Raw genomic sequence first — 15,866 nt, 5'->3', positions numbered from 1 at the left:
TTTCTCTGATATGTGGATGCTAATTCACAATAATGCAGATGGCTAGGGAACAACAGAGGTACTTTGGATTAGGCAGACGGGAGTGAAGGGAGGGGAGGGTGTATGGAGGTAGGAATGATAGTAGAATAAATCAGACATAATTACTGTTGGGGGCTGTGCCATGTTGGCGGTGCCGGGATGGCGCCTGATCACATCGGCAGTGAGGAGGTTAATTGACATAAGCACACTCAGGTGATTTTCTCGTCCACGCACACAGTGTATGCGCATGTGTTCTCAAGCACTAATTGCCTGCTCCGAGCGACTCGCCTAATCTTTGCGTAAGAGGCGTGGCCCTGCTCTCGGCCTCCTGGAGGTGATATAAGCGTAGGCGGAGGGAGACAGAGACGCAGCAGCCATTAGCAGAAAAGCAGTAGAAGAAGGTTCACCCACAAAAGCAGCTAGATGCGCGGCAGCAGCCAGACGGAAGAACATGCGGCAGTAGCTAGTAGGGACACACACACTACAGCAGCCATTAGCAGAAAAGCAGGAGAAGAAAGACACATGCCCGGTAGCAGCGAGTAGGGGCAGCAGCGGAAGGCAGATCGCAGAACGGAGAACTGAGACGCATCACTAGGGCACCTTTGATGGACGTACCCTTAGTTCACAGGATGCAGGACTTTAAGGCGTAGCAAGTCTCTTCCTCTAAGCTCTAAGCAAAGCCTGTCCTTCTCTCAGAGTTTCTCTCTTAAGCAAAGTCTCTTTCTCTCTGATAAGCGGGGTCTCTCTCTCTCTCCTCTCAAAGCAAGTAAACCTCATTCCTCTATCCTCTATAAACAAGCAAGAAAGCAGTGCACTAAAGAGAAAGATAGAAGGGCCTCAGTTTCCACTCCACCACCCATAAGACCCGTGCAAGTTGTTGCTGCAGGCGGTGACAAATATCCATGGATTTTGGAACCACAAAGAGCCAGCGACAATTACCTTATGTGCACATATGATTACATGACTGGTGTAACTCTACTATATTTATGTATGTGTCAGAATGCATTCTACTGTCATATATAACTAATCAGAACAAATAAAAAATGTATCTATCTTCTCAAATACTTATAATTTCTTTGTGGTAAAAACTTTCAAAATCCTTTCTTCTAGCTTTTTGAAATGCACAGTATATTACTTCTATCCAGTCGTCCTGCTGTCCAGCAGCATGTCAGAACTTTTTTGCTCTTAACTGTAACTTAGTATTCATTGATCAATCTTTTCACACCCCTCCTCAATCCCTATTCTCCCCAGACTCTGGTAATCACCATTCTCCTCTCACCTTCTGTGAGATTAACTTTTTGAGTACAGTCATTATGGAAGCTAATAGGAGCTTCCATAAATTATGAGCTTCTCAACAGTTAAAAAATAGAACTATCATGTTATATAGCAACACCACTACCATGTAGTGGGAAATCAGTATGTAGAAAGATCTTTTCTCCCATAACCACTGTGGCACTACTGACAATAGTTAAGAAATGAAAAACACTCAAAAGTGTCCATCAACAATGGATAAAGAAAAAATGGTATATATACAAAATGGAATACTTATTCAGTCTTAGAAAGAAGAAAATCCTGTACCACATGGGTATAGTGGAAATCATGTTAAGTGAAGTAAACCAGGAATGGAAAGACATGACATATGATCTTGCTATATGTGGAGACTAATAATATCAATTAAAAAAAACAAAATAAATAAGCTAGGTCAGAGCGAAATCACCTCTTTTGAGATGAACACAGAACACTTGGAACAATAAACTGTTAGTGCTAACAGGGAGTGTGAGAGACCATTTGGTCCAGCAATTTCCAAACACTATTTTAAGCCCGAAGCCTGGATCATCTGGATAGCTTTTAAAAATAAAGATTTGAAAAATAAGTAAATAAAATAAAATAAAAATCTGATAGATTCCAGTTAACTATGGCAACCCATTTACACATGTTACCTTCTCAGCTGTCTATATCTCACTAATGTGAGATAAAGAGTAATCCACACAAACATGGAGACTATCAGAAGAGAAACTGATGGACAAGATATTTTAGCATATTTTTGGAAGAGGGAAAGGAGTGGTAAGAAAGAAAGAGGATGAAACTAGAATATGAGTGCTGCAGAGCAGAGAACTGATGAGAAGGCAGCCAGCTGTTCCCTCACAACCACCAACAGGTCTAGGACTTGCAAGCTCCAGAGACCAGAGAATTAGGGGGAAAGAACTGGAAATGGGGTGCATGTTACAAGACACTAGGAAAATTTTGCATTCACATGCTGGGGCTTCTTGGCCATCTTCTGTATCCCAACTCTTCATCTGGAGAAAGATGGTACAAACACTGGGATTCTGAGGCCTGGTCATTTCATTTCAAGGAGAAAGTTTGTACACGTTAATGTAAGGAAAGGAAATTACGGGCTATTCTGGGATTTTTGAAGACTTAGGTATGAAAAATAAACCTTAATTACTTACTGAAATGATATTTTGATATCTAGGGTTAAATAAAATAAACATTAATTTTACATGTTTCTTTTTAATGTGGCTCTTAGAAAATTAAAATTTCATGTTTCTCATATGATATTTCATTGGACCTTAACCTTGTTTTAAGCAAAAGAAAAACTAAATAATAGAAGGCTCAAAAACGAACATAAATGCTCTAATTATTATACAATATTTTCCTTTTTGCTTTTTTTTTTTCAGAGATGTCAGAAATGAAAATTGTTTTATTAAAATTTTGAACTTGTAAAATTAAAACATGAAAAGTTTGAAAATTTTATTTAAGATAATGTATCTTATATCGTGTGAGAGACCATATGGTCCAACAATTTTATTGGTGCATTATAATTATACCTGATAGTGGGAGGCATTATGTACAATACTCTCTTGAGCAGAAAATAAAAGGAACTTTTAACAAAGTTTAAGCCGATTTCAACTACTGAATCTTTCCTGGAGTACTCAAACTTTCACTTCCTTGCACTTATAAAAATACCGATTTATGGGACAGAGGAGAGCAAGGAGGGAGTCTCCCTTGATCTCTGGCCAAAATTAAATAGGAAGGTTGGTTGCAAATATGAATGAGAAGTTGAATCCCCCTACTTCAGGCCACTAAGCATATAATGTCAAAAGACTACAGGTTTACTCTGTGCAGAAATCCTAGAGCTGGGGATGCCAGCATTAGGATGACGGTGAAGGTAAAGCACACAGCTGAAAGGAGGGGATCCAGTGAAAATATGTATACTCAAAGGCAGAACCTCCTCAGCTGGTTCCCCCACCCTGCCCTTCAAATGCCAGAAACCACGGGTCAAGCTCCAGGAAAAGGGATCAGAGACATTAAACTCCAAATGAAAACCATCCTAAAGTGAAGCTTCTTGAGTTATAAGCTCCAGCTATGCACACAGTGCTGTCAACCAGAATTTTAGTTCATCATCTTAGATTATGAAAGACTAGCCAAGATTCAGTGGATATAAAGAGGAAAGGTCCACTGTGAAAGACAGATGTAGCAAATGAAAAGAAAACCTAGATAATTCAGAGATAAAGTTGAAAACAGAAAAAAAATTCTAATCAATGTCAACATGAATAATAACATGAACAATGGACAACATCAATATGATCTAGATGAACAGAAACACAAAGTTAAACAACTATGTTAATTTAATGACAGAGAGAAGGTAACACAATTGAGCTAAAAGTAAATAATGAAAATACAGCATAATATACCACTGGAAAGAAAGAATTTGGGGTTAGGCATGGTGGATGAGGATATGTGAATAGCATATCTGGAGAATGGATCTTACAACTTTAGAATGAGATGGGCATCACCTCTAAATTTCTAAATTTGGCCTCCTTAAAAGATACCAGAGCTCAGTTGTAAACAGTAGACCCTGATTTATCTTGGCATACCACACAGATCAATGTGCATTACTGCATTGTTCCCCTGAAACCTCTATGAAACTGACTACAGTCACATCTCCTGGTTCAGAGGAAGCATGTAAAATGTCCTGTGGGTGAACAAATGGGGGGATGCTGATTAGAGATGACGCACCTCTTTTAGCGTAGGAGTGCTCTACCACTGAGCTATATCCTCAGCCCTTTTAATTTTTTATTTTGACACAGGTTCTCACTAATCTCTTAGGGCCTTGCTAATTTGCTGATGGTGGCCATGAACTTGCAATCCTGCTGCCTAGCTTCCCAAGTCGCTGGGATTATGGGTATATGCCATCATGCCCAGATCCAAACTAGTCTTAACTATCTGTTTATGCAGTATACAGTACAAATGTAAATCTTGACAAATTCTGTTCAATCCATAAACTTATGAAAAGAAATGAAAAGGTCTTACCAGCTAAATGTCTTGCATATTTTGCACACAACAATTTTAAATGAGTATGATCTACTTACTTGTGATAGCAAGTCTTTCATTATCAAAGTTTTTGTCACTTTTCAGTTTCCCTGAAGCTTGCAGAAGTACTTAATAAGATCATTAATTATACAGAGATGGAGGGAAATATCCTCCACATACATGTGCCTGGAAGTTGACTGTGACCATTGATAGCCCTTGAAAAACTTTACAATGTTGATCTGCTGTGATATATTTTCAAAGTGCAGGATGCAAAACAATGTTCTTCTCCAATTTGGAAACACACTGAAGATGAGAATAGAGGAAAGGAACACTATAAAACAGAAGTGACATGCTGTTTCTGCAAAACTGTTTGATGACCTCTGAAGAGGAACTAAGGTGTCTAGAAAAAAGGAAAGAGTAGACTGCTGTCTAGTGTTATGTACGGGGATGACCAAGAAAAAAAACAAAACAACACAAAAACAAAAACAAAAAGACCTTATGTGGCAAGAAAAGAACTCCCCTAAAAAAAAAGAGAGAGAATTAAGACAGATGCAGAACTCAAAAAATATCACCAGAAAATGGCAATTATCTGTTCACTGAAAGTGTAATTTATTTGGAATCCATCTTTAATTTCAAAAGTTAAATCACCTCTGTGATTTACAACCATTTTCCCTGAGAGATGTTTAACTTATGATGATGTCTAATACTTCAGAGTATTGAAAAATGAGGGATATTTTAGATGTAGACAGTTTATCTGATATATTTATAGATGTAAGATATCTGAATGACAAACAGCTGGTCAATCCAAATAAGCCCAGATGGCCATTTCTAGAGAAAATAATTCTCACATGTCTAAAATACCTTAAAAATTCTACATACACACACACACACACACACACACACACAGTAACTACATGAAGTGATGGTTATATTAATTAGCCTGAGTGTGGTAATCATTTTAAAATGTATGTGTGTATGTTGTGTGAATATGCACATCAAAACACAATGTTATATACCTTGATTATATATGAATCTTATTTGTCAATTATACCTCAAAAAAGTTGTAAAAATAAGTAAAACAATCAGAGAATTGCAAAAACCAGTTAATGAAAATAAAAACCTTCTGTTGCCAATAAGTAAAATCCTAAGTATTCCATGCTTAAACATTTTTCTTAAGATGTGATGTGATCTTATCACATCAGACTGATACTAATCAGCATGGCCTTGACAGGTCCACAGTTGCAAGTCAAAATGAAGTTTACATTTCACTACATTCAGTTTTACCACCCCATTAAAAAAGGCTAGAGGTAGTTCAGAGAAGTATTATTGGAAAATAAAAGAGAATGAGGGAAATAAAACTTACTAAGAAAGAAGCATGTCATTTTTAATTAAGTATAGGTATTCTCTACTTCATTACCACTATTGTCTTTACGTTCTCCCTGTAAGAAGACTTATGTTTATGTATCTTAAGAGTACACAATATTACCTACAAAGTACAAACATCCCACAATGAGTTTAAAATAGAGTTGAAATAAACTGTTGTATCAGAGAACAAAACATCATAAAATATTACTATATTTTTTCACAAAATACTATTAATTTCTACTGTCAACTAATCATGCTATTATTTTGATTAAATAGTAGCACTGATATAATAGAAAAGCACAGGATTCATTTTCAAATATGTTTTTCATATTTTTATGTTAAACTATAAAGTGTGTAATTATTTCTCATCTTTTTTACATAATTTTTGTCTGCTACAGTTGTGTTCTGGATTGGTTTTCCAAAAAGGTAGTTACTCTAGGAAAATAAATAACCTAAGAAATTTTCCCAGAAATGGCAAGCACAAGTTTTGAGAATGAAAGGGCATACTAAATGAGACAAGAAATGAACTAAATGAAATGAACTAAAGCATGTCACTGGGGAGAGAGAAGAACCCAAAAACTTCTAAATAAAGAGGAAAAAAATGGTCATATACAAAAGCTTGGAGATAAGGATGATATTCAACTTTTTAGCAATGACACTGGAAGTTGAGGATATTAACTGAATATTAAACTTCTCTAAGAAAACTTTTGTTTTCAGTCTGAAAAGAAATGCAGGAGGGGAAGTCCATCAAAGTAGAAGAAATATCAATGGAGTAGAAGAAAGGGATTGAGGGGGGTGGGGAGAAGAACAGGAAAAGGGAAAAATGTTGGAATAAATCTGCCCTAACCTTCCTATGTACATATATGAATATAGAACAGTGAATCTCACCATTATGTATATCTACAAGACACTAAAAAAAAAAAAAAAATAAAACCATAAATAAATAGCAGAAAGATCAGTAGAGTAGAGTAAAGGGGACAGGCGGAAACAGGCGGAGGGGAGGATAAGGGGAAGTACTGGGGACTGAATTAGAATGATATTCTATGCTTTTATAATTATGTCAAAATAAATCCTAATGTTATACATAACTAATATGAACCAATTTAAAAAGGAAAAAAGATGTATTTGACTATGTGGAGACACCACTGACATGGCATATATAATAGAATAGTGAGTGAAAAGCTTAAGACCCCTACAGTGATATTAAGTGAAGAAAACAATTATTAATTTTAGGGGAAAAGGTTACAAGAAAAACAACACAGCAACAACAATCATACAATGCTTGGCTCAGCTATTTATACTGCCAAAATGATATCAATACTGTTAATATAACCAAATTCTGATGGTACAATCACAGAGAGGTGATAGAGGGGACAGCAAAGGGATAGTGGTAGTCTAAAGGAACTCTGGTCCCACCTCGTATAATGGGAAATTGGTAGAGACGATGAATATACATAAGGAAATAGCAGTGTGAGTCTATTATTTAAAAGGATGAAGGTTAATATCAGAAAAACAGAGGTATTCTTTGGGGTTTTGTCAGGGGATTACTGTTTTTCGTCACAAATCTTTTGACACTATTTGAACTTAACCCTGAGTAATATGATTTTATTTTTAAAAATGATATGATTTCTAAGCCCCACCTCCCAGAAATTCTGATTCAGTAAGTCTGAGATTGGGTCTGGAAATCTGTAATTTTAAGTCCTTCAGGTGATCCTGATAGAGAATCCTAGAAAATGATATGATTTATTTACAAATTAGAGTAAAAGTAAGGTCTAAACAACCTGTCTAATGATTTTAGGTTGCTGGATTTCCTATTTTATCCCAACCATTCATTGTATCCTCAATAGCTCTTTTAACAGATTCGGTTTACTTGGAATTTTACTCAGAATAGAAAACATTGGCAAATTTGTTACATACCCAGTGTATAGATTTTCTCTAAGCCTTGTGTTGTGAAAATAAAGTAGAGGGGCAAGGTTACAAGCTGAAGCTGGAAAATTCTGACAGTTTGAAGACCCCGTGTGCTGGTGAAATTAATGAAAACCCAAATTTATTTTCAGAGGGAAAGGTGGTGAATTAAGCAATCAAAATAATTAGGAGCAATAGACAAATGAAATTCTTCATCTGGAGAGAAAATGCAAGAATAAAGTATGAATTTGAAAATTACCTTTGAATACGAATGCTCTGATCTGAGAATCCCTGGGTGTCAATCATCACATCTGCTTCATCCAGGACAAACACACGAATCTTAGTCAAATCAATCAATTTTCGCTTAAAACACCAATCGAGGACAGTCCCAGGAGTGCCAATTATAATCTGTTTGGTGACTTCGGTGCCTCTGGGAACTAGGAAGGAAAGAATTTTAAGTGCTCCTGCAGATGTGAACAGTCTTAGTCCAACAGGACACAGGTCAGGACAATGTGTCATAGACATTGGAAACAAAAGCACAGTTCATAATAATTTTCCAAGTGCAAACTCTGAGGGTCATGGGTAGGTTTTGATCTTGCAGAGTGTTAAGAAAACTTACTGAATTTCTAGGTTCATGGGAATAAAAGTCTTGCATATTTGATTCTTCCCCTTGGTCATTTAAAAGGCCACCCTGCAAGCTATGCATGGTGGTGTGCCTGTAATCCCAGCTATTCAGGAGATTGAGACAGGAAGATCACTCGAATATACAAGTTTGAGACCAGCCTGGGCAACATAGCAAGATCATGTCTTCAAAAAAAAAAAACAAAACCTAAAACAAACAAACAAATCCACAATGCAGCAATTCCACGTCTTAAAGAAATACTTGTACAGCTGTGAAAAAACTTCAAACCTTCACCATTTTGGTTGTTTTCAATCAATAGTTGTCATTAAATAAATTGTGAGATATTGCACAGCTAGTCAAAAGAATGAGCAGTGTGGAAAAAGTGCTTCCATTTTTTTGTAAACACTCAGTGAAAGCAAATACATACACAAGCATTTATATGTGCTTGTATTAGTTAAAAAAAATCAAAAAGCAACTATTTGCCTGTTAACAATAGTTATTTTCAGGATAGGTTTCTGGAGGGAAAGAAAGACCATCTTTGATTTTTTTACCTTCTCATCTTCTAACTTTTAAAATTTCTTTTCACAATAAACATGTGATACTTTAAAAAATCCAAAAATAAAAGATGTTCTGCACAAAACAACTGAGTCTTAAAGAAAGTAATACATAAAGGCATCCTCTCCAGGATGTGGATATGATGTAGCTCACATTTACTGTGTCCTTACTATGTCCCAGGCATTGTGTACAACAATCTATATCATTTAATTCTAATAATGATTCTATGATACAGGTGTTATATTTACTCCACTTCAGAAATGAGAAAACAGAGAAGTTATAACACTCTTGTTAGTGGTGAAGCTAGGATTTTCAAAATCAGCCAGGTCTGGCTTACTGGTACATACTTCGATTCCCTCGAATGGCATACATCACTTCAACATCCACACAGAATTTTCCCATCCGCTCAACCACACGGCCAGTCTGCAGAGCCAATTCATAGGTAGGAGCCAGGCAGAGGCACTGTGAGATAGAGACAGAAGAGGGGAGGAGAAAGATTCATACAGGTCATCGTTCAAATTTGAACTACAATTAAAATTTGTACAGGGAGTGGCACAGAAATGAGGTTTGGGTTAGACAGTTTAAATCAAATATAATTTAATAGTCAATAGATTTGAAGCAAATGCTGGATATGAGGGGGGAAGGGGCTAAAAGATGAAGAAATAGCCAATTTTTACATATTCCCCTCTAAAGGGTAATTTAGAAATATAAGTTACTGTTCACCCTCTTTTGATGGAAGAATGACATGTAGGAAAGGGGGCAATTAATGAGAGGGAAGGTCAAACAAATCACAGCTTGAATATGCTCCCCTTCTCCTCCTGCCTGTTATTAAAAATCTACCTGTTTTCCAGAACACTCTGCCCATCCATCTATATAATTTAATAGAGATTAAATCTATCTATACTATTTATATGATATATACATGTTATAAAATCCTGCCAGACTAATATTCCCCCAAACTTTCATTTGTTATTCCATCTCTCCTAGAAATGGTTATTGATGAAATGAAGATGCTGACGGAAGAAACTGGTGATATCTGACGTATTTATGCACTTTAGAAACCTGTGAAACAGAAGGAAACATACCTGGAGTGTTAAAAATATTTTCCACCAGATTTCTCAATATGTGCTCAAGGATAGTCTGTCCTGAATAATTTAATATAAATAATATAAAACCACAAATATAAGTTCCACTGACCTTTTCTAAAAAGCACAAAATGCCCAATGCCTGGCCTTATTCACACTCATCCACAGCTTATTTTGCTGATACGAATGTAAATTTGCTGAGAAAGCCCTATGTTCCCCATAACCTGTAGTGTAGATGGGAATGCAGGAGAATGGGTGAGTACCCTTTGAAGAAAGAGGGAAAGACTACCAGATACTTTTCATGAGTGCAAAGTAGGATAGAATGGTGAGTGGGCGTGCCAGGCCTTGATTAGCCACTCTGATGGTGACCTCAGGAAAGACACTTCCCTCTCCAAAGGCCAGCTTCCCTCTCTGCTAAATCAATGAGGTAGATTGGAGGATTCTCTGGCCCTACAGCTAAAAAGCCATCACAGTGTATGCTTACTTTATGCCAAGCACAATGCTAAACATGTGTTTCACTGAATTCACACTATAACCCTATGAGAAAAGCATTCATTCATACAGTGTTTAAGGAGTGGTTATACAAGCCAGGCATTGGCTAGGTGTTGGATTCAAGGGTGAACAGATCAACTATGATCCATGCCTATACAAATTCTATCTTTACAGACAAGGAAACAGACTCTGAGTGATTTAACTGATTTGTCTAAGACATTCAGCTAGAGGATTAGTAGACAGGCAGAAATTGGAACCCCCCTTGGACTATAAAGCCTGTGCTCTCCATCCCCACCCCATACTGCTGCCCAATGCTTTATGACTTTATGAAAGAATGGCTATTCCACATACTGATGTATCACAAAAGTAACTGTATACTTACAGTAATATCACCTGTTACTGAAATATCATTGCCATTACAAGGATTTCCACCTCTCCTGAAGCCCTTCCTTACCTGTGGGAACAATTCCAAGGCATTCACTCTGCTTAACATTGCCAAGACAAAGGCAGCTGTTTTTCCTGTTCCAGACTGGCTCTGTGCTATGAGATTCTGGGGACTGTAAGAGAGAGGAGACTACTGGGCATAAACTGAATACAAGAGCCTGGGCATAAATCGAAAAGACTAAAGATAACCAACTTGGAATACCACTACCCTGGAAACTCACGGGTGTGCCAGCATCATAGGAAGAGCCATCTCTTGGATTTTGGATGGCCTGTTAAATCCCATTGCATAGATTCCTTTTAGTAATTCTTCCTTTCTGTCAAAAAAAAAAAAAAAATCAAACACTTGACACTTGCAACTGAGCTTTAAACTATTTAAGAACACATCATTCACACCTCAATTCCCAAACGTATACATTCGCATCTCTAAAGTTGGATAACTAAAATGATCTAAAATAAAATGCTATGCTATGAGCCTAAAGTTGAACTTTCTGTTAAAAAAAAGCAAAAAAAAAAAATTCATTTGATAAAAGGAGTTCATCAATTTGCCAGGGGAGTTATATTTTTCACATAAACAGAAAACTAGGTGACAAGTGTTATTTTTTTTTCATGAATGACACTAATGTTTTCTACAGCATTTTTCAGAAAAAGTTTTATTGAGAGAATTCTTGATAAGTCAGACCTTTTATATATTACCTTATCTTTCTGAGGTAATTTTTTTTTTCTTCTTTGTGGTACTGGGGATGAAATCCAGGGCCTCGTACATGTCAGGCAAGTATTCTACCATTGATACAAGTACTCTACATCCCCAGCCCTTTTTGTTTCATTTTAAAACAAGGTCTTGCTAAGTTGCCTAGGTGGACCTTGAACTTGTAATCCTTTCTAAGGCAGTATTTTTAAATGAATCTTTCTCGGAATCTTAAGAAAAATGTTAGAACAAGGGTAAAGCAAGTAAGATGGAACAATTTCACCTGAAGTGACTTGTCTAGTTGGATGTTCCTAATTGGTAGATTAATTTATAGGTGACTGGCAAACAATTTTTAATCATTATGTAGGCTTCTCCTAATATATAGAAAACATTTGGATATTGGGATTTTGAATTTTTACCTTTTACATAAGTCCATGTTACCAAAGCAAGACTTCCTTTTGGAAAACAAATACTGGGTGTTTCCCCCAAACCAGGAGCCTTGCAATGAAGGCCAAACCAGAGGGAAGGAGAAATAGTAATATGTCACTTTTACTGAATTACTGACTGAATAATATGCCTTCCAGACCCCCAAACCATTTCTCTATTGCAAATGTAAAATCATATGTCAAAGGTCACCTACATTGAGCAGCAGAAAGTCCCAGGGATGGTCCTTGGAACAAGAGGCCCAGCAGCTGGTTGGCCTCTCCATAGGATCTCAATACCAGCAAAGGGCCAACAAGGCATGAACCAAAGGTATGTCTCGACTTATCTCCTAGCCGGCTTGCCAAAATGTTACCAAACCATGCCTGTTTTGCCACTCCCATCCATGTGCAATGGGAAAAATGGGTTTGGTTTGGTATTATGTAAATTTCTCTTTTTGTTAAAATACATTTCCTTAAGGCAACTGATAAATCCCTAGGGAATGTAAATCCACTTGGGAGAGTTATGAATTTTTAAAAATTTTTTTAAGTTGTTGATGGATTTTTATTTTATTTATTTATATGCAGTGCTGAGAATTGAACCCAGTGCCTCACACATGCTAGGCAAATGCTCTACTGCTGAGCCACAACCACAGCAGTTATTAATTTTAATACCATCTGAAACAAAATATAATTAGGAAAGTAAAAGCTTGTAAGTTATATAAAGTGGATGAGGAAGGATGTTGTGTCATCTATGACCCTGTATCTGTATTTTCATAGGTAGAACAGCAATATGGCTGTGCCTGGCTTAGCCATTCTTTGAACTGTAAAATTAAAATATTTTACTATCAAAATGTTCTCAATTTCTTGGGCAACTAAGGTATCTTAGTAGTATTCTTTGAGCTATATCTTTATTGCATGCAAAACATACATATCTCATTTTATTATTGAATATTAGAAAACAAGATCCTGAAGGTTTTTATTATTTGCAGAATAGTTCATTGTGTTCTGTGCTTCAGCATTTTCCATACCAAAAATTTAAAATACTCACAGCCTCAACTCTTCAAATGTTTTTACTGAGTAGAGTGGAGAGCTGGGATCCTTTTGCAAGACTTCAACTCGGTGACTGGATTCTACTAAGGACTGACGGATTAACTTGTTCAAGAGTGAATTAGTTGCCAAATCCACTAGAAAAGCAAAAATAAAAAGGGTGGGGGGACATCAAGCCTCCTGAAAAATATCTAAAAGTTGTTCTCTCCCATTCAGTGGTAGTATACCAATCAATTAAACCTAACCTACTCTCATCTCTCTTCTACAAGAAGGTTCTGGAAAGAATGATATAGCACTGAGAATTCCTTCTTTCAAGAAGATCCAGTTTCTTGTGCTCTGTCACCACACCAGCCTCTAACCTCAAGCAAACCAATATCCATCTCCACCACTCTTACTTGCTAGCTGGAAAATCTTAACCTACTCCTTGCATATCCCAACTTCCTCTAAAGAAATATTCTCTGCCTAATTTAATATTTCTTCAGATATTCACTACTGACAAAGAATAGAGAAACAAAGATAGCCCTTTTCCAATTGTGTGATCACTCATTCATATTGTGATAATAAATCTAACAGAATACTAGTAAATACATGCAAATGAATTTATCTCCTACCTACATCATCTTCATCATCTTCTTCGATGTTAAGAGAACCATCTAAAAGGACAGAAGAGAAACAAGGAATGCAAAGATAAACGCTGAGCAGAAATGTAAACCATACTATTCCAATTTTTCTTCCCAAGTCTACAGAATATATGGACAAAGTTACCAGAGAGATAGTGGATAAAATTATTGGGAAGCTAGTGGAGGGTCTCAAATGTTCAGCTGGCAGGGACATGATGAAAGCAATACTTTTTAATTAACTGAGGCCAACCTTTTTATCCTAATAGCACTCACCTATGTTTGGGACTGCGGTACTTCTAATACCCCGAAGGTTCTTCCGGGGGTGGATGAGATTTGAAAACTATCGAAAGACACAAATTTCAACCAAAATTAAGCAAATCATCAGGCAGCCCAGTGCTCCCCTACAACAGGGACTGGAGGGGTTTCAGGGAAGATCACCCCATAACTATTTCCTTTGCAATGTTAGCGATTAAAGGATTCATTTCAGGTATTAGATTTCCTGTACGAATTATCCTAAAATAGGAGATTTTCTGTAGTCCCTGCACAATGCAGTTCCTCTTTATTAGGCCTCTGTAAATGTAAGCAGTACTTGGGGATCGCAGCGCCGAAAAGGGGACAGTGGCTAGCAAAGTGCGTTGGCAGATATAAGACTTAAGTTAGCTTAATGGTCAAATTACAGTAGAAAACTCAAGAGTCTAGTTAGGGCTCTCGGCTGCTTGCCCTCCCTGGATTTCCAGATATCTTCATTTTGCCCTTTCAAACCGAAGGTCTTTTCTCCCTGTGGGTCTCCTTTTCTGTGGCCCTCTTCCAAACCCATCCCACATCTCCCCTCCACCATTTGACACCCCACTCCAAAAGCTAGCAGGGATCTCCTCGTCCAGATTTCCCTCTGGGAGTCCCTGTTCTAGCCCCCGCCCCTTTGCCCTCCCCTGCTCGGTGGCGGTTACGTGGCTGTTCAGCCGCTCGCTCTCCGCCGCCCCTGCGTCGCCTCCCCAAAATAACGACGCCATAGCTGCGATCGCTGCTCCCGCCCCCAGCACGTGCTTCCACCCCAGGCTCGAGGATGAGCCCAGCCCCGCTCGGTGGCCAATGGGCTTGCTCAGGGGGCAGGTTCAAACCCCCGCGACCACCCGCGGCGCGGCGCGCAGGCGCCTGGGCTTAGGCGCGGAGGGGGCGGAGGCAGCGGGGCGGAGGAAGAGGGGAGGACACGAAAGAGACGGAGCGCTGTGATCATCCGGGAATTTCGGGGTGGCTAGCCCCGTATCGGCGCCAGGTGTTAGAAACGGCGGAGGGGACATCACCGTCGTCCACGTTCTCGCGCTGCTGACCTTTGCTAAGCCGACCACCCACAGCTTGGGAGTCTGAGTGGAGGCAGGCTTACTGATTCGAGAATTCTACCTCCACGGCCCAGTAGTTCTCCCGGCGGAGAGGCCGTGCCCTACCGCCTGCTTCGGCTTTCCTACCTGTTTCCCTGAATGTCTCCTGCTCGTTGCGAAACGTGATAGGCTCAGCAAATTGCCTAGGAAAGTGGAGGGACCAAATGGGTTTGATCTGAATGAATGAGCTCGAATGCGAAAGTCGCAGAGTTCAAGTCCCTGCCCTAGATAACTGCAAAGTTCCCTTATACCAGCCTCATTTAATTTTAATTCTGAGATGCCCTTGGTTAAAGCAACCCCGAGAAAACGCCTTTCCTTTAGGTACAAACTTAATCAGCCACATGTATTTGCATAATCCAGAATAAATCTCTGTACTAGCGACTGCTAAACTTGAACAAAAGAACCAGATTCCCCCCCAGTTTTTACTGGAATTTCGAGCACTGGGTCGGCATATCTGGAATTGGGGCTAAATACACAAAAACCCACAAACAAAACTGTTTTCATGATCTCTCCGTGGTGCTGAAGTAGCACTCCCCATCTGTTCTGGCAGCGTCAGAGCTCTTCAGACGTTTGTTTCGAGGTTATAACACTCCTTTTTTATTTAGCCTTTACACCTGTATTGCAATAGTTAATGTTTTAGTCTCTCACGGGTAACTTTCCACTAATTAAACTAGACACAAAATCGGGCCAACATCTGCAGTCTGTTTTCGTCCAAGGATAGCAGCCTTTTGAAATTCACCTCTTATTTACTGTTTTAGAGCAGCACTGGAATTCCTCCTTTTGTTCTTGTATTACAACAGGCTCCGTGTGATGCCTTGTCGGGGAGGAAAAACTGTGGCTGCTTTAAAAATTCTTTCCGGAGGCAATTTTGGGGTCGAGCCGCGCGGGGACCTGGAACTACATTTCCCACAGCCGC

General features: G+C 38.4%; 1 protein-coding gene across 5 annotated transcripts in view; it reads right to left on the bottom strand.

The window, feature by feature from the left end:
* Nucleotides 1–15,792, bottom strand: part of DDX25 (DEAD-box helicase 25) — a 28,736-nt gene extending 12,944 nt beyond the window's left edge. For 2 of the 5 annotated variants that reach the window (XR_013757730.1, XM_079103905.1), the window contains exons 1-8: nt 14,522–14,657; nt 13,848–13,914; nt 13,566–13,607; nt 12,956–13,091; nt 11,022–11,114; nt 10,811–10,913; nt 9,127–9,241; nt 7,862–8,039 (exon numbers count right to left, since the gene is read on the bottom strand). Coding sequence is in view for 4 of the 5 variants with exons in the window: in XM_079103905.1 (XP_078960031.1) it covers nt 7,862–8,039; nt 9,127–9,241; nt 10,811–10,913; nt 11,022–11,114; nt 12,956–13,091; nt 13,566–13,607; nt 13,848–13,914; nt 14,522–14,584 (797 nt within the window). In the remaining variant the exon portion in view is untranslated. Of the gene's footprint in view, nt 1–7,861; nt 8,040–9,126; nt 9,242–10,810; nt 10,914–11,021; nt 11,115–12,955; nt 13,092–13,565; nt 13,608–13,847; nt 13,915–14,521; nt 14,660–15,689 lie in introns of those variants that run through there. The other 3 variants (XM_079103906.1, XM_079103907.1, XM_079103908.1) reach the window with 3 other exon arrangements.
* Between the last annotated feature and the right edge of the window lie 74 nt (nt 15,793–15,866).

This window comes from Sciurus vulgaris, assembly GCF_902686455.1.
Source record: "Sciurus vulgaris genome assembly, chromosome: 11".
NCBI classification, from domain to species: domain Eukaryota; kingdom Metazoa; phylum Chordata; class Mammalia; order Rodentia; family Sciuridae; genus Sciurus; species Sciurus vulgaris.
Note: the sequence above shows the minus strand (reverse complement) of the source record. Positions and strands in the feature narration are given on the sequence as shown.